At 41.3% G+C, this 9,069-nt stretch overlaps 1 protein-coding gene across 2 annotated transcripts; it reads left to right on the top strand.

Moving 5' to 3' along the window:
* Positions 1-272: 272 nt before the first annotated feature.
* C1GALT1C1 (C1GALT1 specific chaperone 1) lies at positions 273-4,869 on the top strand. 2 transcript variants are annotated; one of them, XM_004000850.5, is made up of 2 exons: positions 273-430; positions 2,523-4,869. In XM_004000850.5, the coding sequence occupies exon 2, from the start codon at positions 2,528-2,530 to the stop codon at positions 3,479-3,481; it is 954 nt and encodes a 317-aa protein (XP_004000899.1). In that variant the 5' UTR covers positions 273-430; positions 2,523-2,527; the 3' UTR covers positions 3,482-4,869. The 2 variants fall into 2 exon arrangements, with proteins under 2 accessions (XP_004000899.1, XP_006944036.1); XM_006943974.4 differs by lacking the exon at positions 273-430 and adding an exon at positions 437-640.
* Positions 4,870-9,069: the final 4,200 nt, after the last annotated feature.

Raw genomic sequence — 9,069 nt, 5'->3', positions numbered from 1 at the left:
TCACTCTCGCGGTTTCCACGCCAAGAAGGTGAAGAGGTGGGAGGTGTCAGCGGCTCTTACGCACGCACGCCTCCGGGCGTCCCATTGGATACAGGCAAGCGTGCGGGTCACGCCAGCTAGACGCGCTTCTGTGAACTCCGCGGGAGGCGGGGAATAAAGGAGCGCCGCGTGCGTGCCGGCCCTTCCGACGTCAGCACGGGCCGGCCGCTCCGCCTGGCCGTGGGTTCCTTTGCCCCGCCCCGCCCCGCTACCCGCTACCGCGCCGTAGCGGCGTTAACTTCCTGACCCTCCCACCTTTAGCGAAACCAACGAGAGAACACCGCCTGCAGCTAGAGCAGCCCGACCAGGAGCGTAAGCGTGTGGCGCGCGAACGTGAGAGGAAAGCCGTGCGCGGCTGCGCTTTCCCGCCCCTGAGCCGTTGTAGACGCGGGTGAGTGCTGGGGCGTCGGCCCGCACCCTGCGCGGACCCCGGAGCGGATCGACCCCGCCCCTCTCCTGGGGGAAGGCCTGGGCCCTGGCCCACTCCCAGCATGCTCCACGCCGGATCCCAGGGCAGGTGCCGGGGGTGCAGTAGTTAGTCGGGGAGACCGAGAACTGCCTTCCTGGAGGTGCTGCCTTGGCCCCTCAGTGGGGTTTTGAGGTGACCACGTTCTCCCTCTCGTTTTTCTCTATTTTGTTCTTCTCCCTTTTCCATACTCCATCCAGCCACTTTCACCTTCTAAAAAGATGCCATCTCAGAAACCACTCTGGGAGTTTCTGCTTCATTTATGCCTGTGTGCAGTTTTAAGTTTCCCTCTCCTCTGCAACAAATATCCTATCATGTACATCTTCAGTGTTACATTTTTTTGCCTCCCCTGATGGAAAAAAAAATCTCCTTAGAATAATTTATGCAAATGATCCATGAGTAGTATCCCCATCAGGAAGAATTCTGATCTAGATATGCTATTATCAAACTAAAAGACACGTGTGGATTATCATATATTGGCTAGAAATAATGAAAATTGTATAATATGAAGTGTCAAAATCCTATATAAATTACTTTTAGAGTGCATCTGAGAATTCTGATACTAAGCAGAGCTTATTTTCTGTCAGTTCTCTTTCTTCATAGAGCTGTGTATTGACCAAGTTCTGTGAGTGACATAGGAAAACCGTCCAGCCTCTTTGCTCACCCTTCCTCCCCCACTCAGGAATTACATCTGTCAAACTATTCCACACCTTGTCCTAGTAGAAGTCAAAGTCCATTTCCTCTAGAAGAAAACCAAAGGGGTGGTTTCCTTCTAGCAGGATGTTGATCGTGGGTGCAAAATGTCAATTACGGTTAACAAACCCCATATTTTTTTCATTTGTAGGAAAACAAGGTTATCCAGTAATCCATCTATTAAATTTTCAACAGTATGAATAGAAGCACTGTTCAGATCACTATTCTGTAATAGAAAAAGCATTACACTGATCTCAAGAGATCTGATTGCTGGTTTAGTTCTACCACTGACTGTGTGACTTTGGGTCAGTTACTTAACCTCTGTAGACCCTCTCTTTCCCTGTCTGTAAAGTGAGAGAAATGGTATTAGGTGACTTCTAAGGCTTCTTTCAGCTTTAAGAGACAAAGAGAAAAATCTAAGTAGCTCAGTAGAACATTTCTTGTGAAGATAGAAGATTGGGAAATCTCAACAGTTGTATTTAATGTTGGCTTTTCTTTTAATTTCTGATTGAAATAAAAGTGTAGACTTTTCTTTTTCTACTTCCCCAGAGAATAAGAAAATGCCTTTGGAGGCAATAAAGATGTTGGTTAATGGTTCCCCAGATATGCCTATATTGAGTCAGTTCTCATCTAAATAATTTAACTTTTCATTATGGGCTTTTATTACATCAGTTAGTTGGGTTACTGTATCAGAAACCATTTAGTCTTAGGAGCAAAAGAGTAAATATTAACATGTATGGTTTCAATCTCAAGAAATTTGATTTAGATGTACTCAGAACACCTAAGGACAGCAGCCATCAGTTAAATAAAGCACTAGGTTAAGAACAGAAATGCTAGCACAGATGTCATTGGTGATTTGCTAATTATAGGTGGTTCTATCTGTTCAATTTAAGGTTTTGATATAAAGTCCATTCATATCTACAGAAATATTTAAATAATATAAGCAAGCTTGTGAAGTGAAATTCCTTTAAAGAGAATGACGGACTGGCAACCTCTACAACATTGATTTTTAGAGTTAATGTTTTGATTTAGTACTTAGTTAATTAAATCCCCATAGAAGAAGTGCAAAAATGGCCTCCCAGAAAATTCTAGTGCATAGAGGTGTTATTGCAAAGTTCCAGTTTATACAGAACAGTAATCAGATACCATTGGAAGCTAAAGATTCTTAGACTTCTTGGTATTCTATGCAACTAACTTGATTTCAAACTTGGGAACTTTTTTTAATGTTAAGAGCAAAATGTAAGTCTATAAGGCATACCAAATCAAATCACTAGACTAATCCTTTTCTATTAAGTATCCTAAGGATCTTTTTTCTTCTTTATAGGAAAAATGCTTTCTGAAAGCAGTTCATTTTTGAAGGGTATGATGCTCGGAAGCATTTTCTGTGCCTTGATCACTATGCTAGGACACATTAGGATTGGTCATGGAAACAGAATGCACCATGAGCATCATCACCTACAAGCTCCTAATAAAGAAGATATCTCGAAGATTTCAGAGGATGAACGCATGGAGCTCAGTAAGAGCTTTCGAGTATACTGTATCATTCTTGTAAAACCCAAAGATGTGAGTCTTTGGGCTGCAGTGAAGGAGACTTGGACCAAACACTGTGACAAAGCAGAATTCTTCAGTTCTGAAAATGTTAAAGTGTTTGAGTCAATTAACATGGAAACAAATGACATGTGGTTGATGATGAGAAAAGCTTACAAATATGCCTTTGATAAATACAGAGACCAATACAACTGGTTCTTCCTTGCACGCCCCTCTACATTTGCTATTATTGAAAACTTAAAGTATTTTTTGTTAAAAAAGGATCCATCACAACCTTTCTATCTAGGCCACACTATAAAATCTGGAGACCTTGAATATGTGAGTGTGGAAGGAGGCATTGTCTTAAGTATAGAATCCATAAAAAGGCTTAACAGCCTTCTCAGTATCCCTGAAAAGTGTCCTGAACAGGGAGGGATGATTTGGAAGATATCTGAAGATAAGCAGCTAGCAGTCTGCCTGAAATATGCTGGAGTGTTTGCAGAAAATGCAGAAGATTCTGAAGGAAAAGATGTATTTAATACCAAATCCATTGGGCTTTTTATTAAAGAGGCAATGACTAATCACCCCAACCTGGTGGTAGAAGGATGCTGTTCGGATATGGCTGTTACTTTTAATGGACTGACTCCTAATCAGATGCATGTGATGATGTATGGAGTATACCGTCTTAGGGCGTTTGGGCATATTTTCAATGATGCATTGGTCTTCTTACCTCCAAATGGTTCTGACAATGACTGAGAAGTGAAAGAAGAGCATGTGTACAATCACCATATAGGACAGGTATTGTCACTATTTGCAGTAACAACTGCATGTCCAACACAGCAGTATGTTTCTTTTCCTTTTTTTACTTTGGTGGTTCTGGTTTAATGGCACATTAAAGTTTAGTGGTACATTTTAAATAGGGTGGTTTTTTCCCCTTAAAACACATGTGAAAACGTCAAACATGTTGGAAAGAAATGTTTTAAGAATAATTTTGCAAATAAAAGATATTTATAAATATTATATTTATGTGATAAATTCTAAATTATGAATCTGTGGCACATATTTTTGCTGATCCTTTAAAAAATTTAACATGTCTTTTTAGCTCTCTAAGATACGTGAATGAAATCTCTAGTTGTGAATTTGTGATTAAAACTTTCAGCTATGTGTTTTCCATTACTTGTAATGCTGATATATGTTCTGAACTTTTGCAAGGGCCCATGGATTGCTTTCTCAAAATACACAACCAAGCCACAAAGGAAATAAATGTTCCCAACTAATGTTACAGTGAAAGTGGAATTGCGTCCCTGGGAGAAAAAGTGAAAATGATCTATAAAGGTTAATAATTTCACCAGGAGCTAATTTAGTGGCACTCCTCAGCATACACAAGCTCAGTGTAACTCTCTTCTACTTCTCTGTGCAGATACTGAAATAGGAGTGGTCGCTATGAAGAATCTAATTTCATTTAACATTTAACTGTGTTGTTTCCCACTTTATCAAGCTCTTGGCTGTGGTTTGGATAAAAATACTTGAGTGTTCTTTACTGCTGCTGGGCGGATGAGTTCTTTGGAAGTCTTTGAAGAACTTGTTTTGGTAATCTGGCAGTGGAGTCTGCCCTGGTTTTTCTTTACCTGTTAAAATTCTGATATTTTTCCCACGTTCATAGTTGCATCCTATCCAATGGTTTTGGGTGTGGAGGCCTTAACCTCACCAGTCACCTTGGATTACCATACCATTTGCCTAATTTCAGTGGCTACACAGAAGCTTTATCCACTGGTGGATACAATAGTTCTTGTGCTTATAAATGTGTGAAGTACTTGGAACTGATTTGTCCTATAATCAGGCCAGCACATGCTATATTAAGTCAGATCCATAAGCCCCCGCCCCCCATAGGGTGTGAGACCATGACATTTTAGAGATCAATATTTGCCGTAACTGGCCTCATGATGTTAATGGTCTCCCATAGCTTTTGCAAACCAGAAAGAATTTCCTCGAGGGCCTCGGGCTTCAAATTATTATTGATCATCAGAATGGTGTGTAAAGCACTTTTTAAAAATTGATCTGATCTTCCTTATTGGGGTTTTTGGTTAAAATGAAGAATTGTTAATTTTTAAAAATAATAAAAATCTCTTTATCAAGCACCCTAATATGTGGTCTCAGATGCAGTTAATACAGATCAAGTCATGTTTGGTGTAAGTACAATGATAAACAATATCACCCTGAGTGTGACACCCAGTTTAGAAGTGTCAACTGTGGGGCGCCTGGATGGCTCAGTCGGTTAAGCAGCCGACTTCGGCTCAGGTCATGATCTCGTGGTCTGTGAGTTCAAGCCCCGCGTCGGGCTCTGTGCTGACAGCTCAGAGCCTGGAGCCTGTTTCAGATTCTGTGTCTCCCTCTTGCTGACCCTCCCCTGTTCATGCTTTGTCTCTCTGTGTCTCAAAAATAAATAAAAACGTTAAAAAAAAATTTTACAAGTGTCAACCGTGCCCCAACAATGTATTTTTTTAATTATGCATTTATCAGCTTCAATTATATTAGTATATTAAGGTGTAATTGTAATAAGTATATCAGAGAATGCATAGCATTGTTTGATTTCCTAGTGGGTGCTAAGATAATAATTGCTTTTATTTTTTTTTTTTTTGTTTATTTTATTTTTGAGAGAGAGCAACAGTGTGAGCAGGGGAGGGAGAGGGAGACCTAGATTCTGAAGCAGACTCCAGGCTCTGAGCCGTCAGCACAGAGCCTTACACGGGGCTCAAACTGCAAGATCATGACCTGAACTGAAGTGAGACACTTAACCAACCGAGCCACCCAGGCGCCTCAGGTAACAATTGCTTTTTAAACCAAATGGATGCTCTTCAGTGGTGCCTGGCTTGCTCAGTTGGTACAGCATGCCAACTTGATCTTGGAATTGTGAGTTTGAGCCCCACATGGGGTGTTGAGATTACTTAAAAATTTTTTTAGGGGCACCTGGTTGGCTCAGTCGGTTAAGTATCTGACTTTGGTTCAGGTCATGATCTCGGTTCATGAGTTTGAACCCCACATCGGGCTCTGTGCTGAGAGCTCAGAGCCTGGGGCCTACTTCGGATTCTCTGTCTCCCTGTCTCTCTGCTGTCCCCAGCTCGTGCTCTGTCTCTCTGTCTCTCTCAAAATTAAACATTAAAAAAACTTTAATAAAAAATTTAAAAAATGTTTGAAATAAACCAAATTGATGCTTTTGGTTGTATTTTTATACACAAGTTTTCCTTTATAAAATATTATTTGTCTTAAATAATATGCTGCCTCAGGGCACCTGGGTGGCACAATTAAACGTCTGACTCTGCATCAGGCCATGATCTCACGGTTTGTGGGTTCAAGCCCCACGTCAGGCTCTGTGCTGACAGCTCAGAGCCTGGAGCATGCTTCAGATTCTTGTCTCCATCTCTCTGCCTCTTTCTCTCTCTCTCTCTCAAAAATAAACTTTTTTTAAAAAGAGGAAAAATAAATAATATGCTGTGTCTTTGAACTTATTTGTACCCAGTCTTGTAGATAAAATCTGAATCAGTAACATAGAAAATAGTATTACTGAGGTCACGGTTACAGTTTTGATCACTGTGCACTCAATAGGCAAAAACTGTAACCCTGACCTCGCTCTGTTATTGAGGACAGAATTGGGAAGAGTGAAAGTCTAATGAAAATTGATCATGGTTGTGAATATATTTTACATATGGCTAGTGGCTACCATATTGAACAACACAGGTCTAACCAATTCCAGAAATGTTAGACCCACTGGGTGAGATGTGAATGAGAGAAAATTTGAAGTTTCTTCTAAAAGTTATTTATCTTGCTGAGTATCTTGAATGCAGTAGAAACTGCAACCTGACTTTTAGCAGGCCCTAGGCCATCTCCTTGTGTGAATTTAATCACTAGATCTTCCTCCTCAAAATGAAAACACTCAGTTTGGAGGAAAATACAGATTAGACCCCTTGCCCTTTTTCTTTTCATGTAGCTAAAAGGTTGCTTATGTATCCAATCTGATTTATAGTGCCCAGATTTTGCTGTAATGCATTTAAACTCATCTTTTGGGCTTTTTAAAAATGTTTATTTATTTTGAGAGAGAGAGACAGCAGGGGAGGGACAGAGAGAGGGGAGGACAGAGAGAACCCCAAGCAGGCTCTACACTGTCAGTGCAGAGCCCAACATGGGGTTCAAACTCACAAACTGTGAGATCATGACCCGAGCCAAAATCAAGAGTTGGACACTTAACCAACTGAACCACACAGGCACCCTTCTTTTGAGCTTTTTTTTCAAGTTTATTTATTTTGAGGGAAGTTTATTTATTTTGAGAGAGAGGAGGTAGAGAGAATCCCAAGAGGAGGTAGGTAGAATCCCAAGAAGACTCCATGCTGTCAGCATTGAGCCCAACACAGGGCTCAATCCCATGAACCATGAAATCATGACCTGAACCTAAATCAAGAGACACTTAACCAACTGAGCCACACAGGCACCCTAATTGGGCCTTCTTAAAACAGGGCACACCTGTATTAGGAAGGTTACCAAAATCACAGAGTCTAGTGATGAGGTACCACTAATTTCCCCTTAATTTTTTAAGAATATTGTGTTCCTGGGGCACCTGGGTGGCTCAGTCGGTTAAGCTTCTGACTTAGGCTCAGGTCATGATCTCACAGTTTGTGAGTTTGAGCCCCGCATCAGGCTGTGTGCGCTGTCAGCAAAGAGCCTGGAGCCTGCTTCACATTGTGTCTCCCTCTCTCTCTGGCCCTACCCCCCCCCCAAAATAAACATTAAAAAAAAAGAATACTGTGTTCCTTTTAGTGCTGGCTGACTTGTATTGATGAATTCGATGCAGGATCTGAGTGGTGTCATGAAGAGCTTTATGTTTGTAAGTTTAGCTTTTTTTTTTTTGGCATACAAAGAAATTCAGAAATGTTTGCCAACCTCTCCACAAAAGAGTCCCCCAAAGTTTAACTAAAAATCACTGAAGGGGATGGGGCGCCTGGGTAGCTCAGTCGATTAAGCGTCCAACTTTGGCTCAGGTCATGATCTCGCGGTCTGTGGGTTCAAGCCCCGCGTCGGGCTCTGTGCTGACAGCTCAGAGCCTGGAGCCTGCTTCAGATTCTGTGTCTCCCTCTCTCTCTCTGCCCCTCCCCTGCTCATGCTCTGTCTCTCTCTGTTTCCCAATAATAAATAAACATTTAAAAACATTTTTTAAAATCACTCAAGGGGCTCCTGGGTGATTCAACCGGTTAAGTGTCCAACTCTTGATTTCAGCTCAGGTGATGATCTCATGGTGGTGAGATTGAGCCCTACATCGGGCTCCATGCTGGGTTCTGCACTGGGTGTGGAGCCTTTTTTTTTTTTTCAATTTACATTCAAGTTAGTTAGCATATAGTGCAACAATGATTTCAGGAGTGGATTCCTTAATGCCCCTTACCCATTTAGCCCATCCCCCCTCCCACACCCCCTCCAGTAACCCTGTTTGTTCTCCATATTTATGAGTCTCTTATGTTTTGTCTTCCTCCCTGTTTTTATATTATTTTTGCTTCCCTTCCCTTACGTTCCTCTGTTTTGTATCTTAAAGTCCTCATATGAGTGGAGTCATATGATACTTGTCTTTCTCTAATTTTACTCCAGTTCCATCCATGTAGTTGCAAATGGCAAGCTTTCATTCTTTTTCATTGCCAAGTAATACTCCATTCTGTGTGTGTGTGTGTGTGTGTGTGTGTGTGTGTGTGTGTGTGTGTGTATACACATCTTCTTTATCCATTCATCCATTGATGGACATTTGGGCTCTTTCCATACTTTGGCTATTGTTGATAGTGTTGCTATAAACATTGGGGTGCATGTGCCCCTTCAAAACAGCATACCTGTATCCCTTGGATAAATACCTAGTAGTGCAATTGCTGGGTTATAGGGTAGTTCTATGTTTAATTTTTTGAGGAACCTCCATACTGTTTTCCAGAGTGGCTGTACCAGTTTGCATTCCCACCAACAATGCAAAAGAGATCCTCTTTCTCCGCATCCTTGCCAACATCTGTCATTGCCTGAGTTGTTAATGTTAGCCATTGTGACAGGTGTACAGTGGTATCTCATTGTGGTTTTGATTTGTATTTCCCTGATGATGAGTGATGTGGAGCATTTTTTCATGTGTCGGTTGGCCATCTGGATGTCTTCCTTGGAGAAGTGTCTATTCATGTCTTTTGCCCCTTTCTTCACTGGATTATTTGTTTTTTGGGTGTTGAGTTGGATAAGTTCTCTATCGATTTTGGATACTAACCCTTTATCTGATATGTCATTTGCAAATATCTTCTCCCATTCCATCGTTTGCCTTTTAGTTTTGCTGATTGTTT

This window comes from Felis catus, chromosome X (assembly GCF_018350175.1).
Source record: "Felis catus isolate Fca126 chromosome X, F.catus_Fca126_mat1.0, whole genome shotgun sequence".
Lineage (NCBI taxonomy): Eukaryota > Metazoa > Chordata > Mammalia > Carnivora > Felidae > Felis > Felis catus.
Note: the sequence above shows the minus strand (reverse complement) of the source record. Positions and strands in the feature narration are given on the sequence as shown.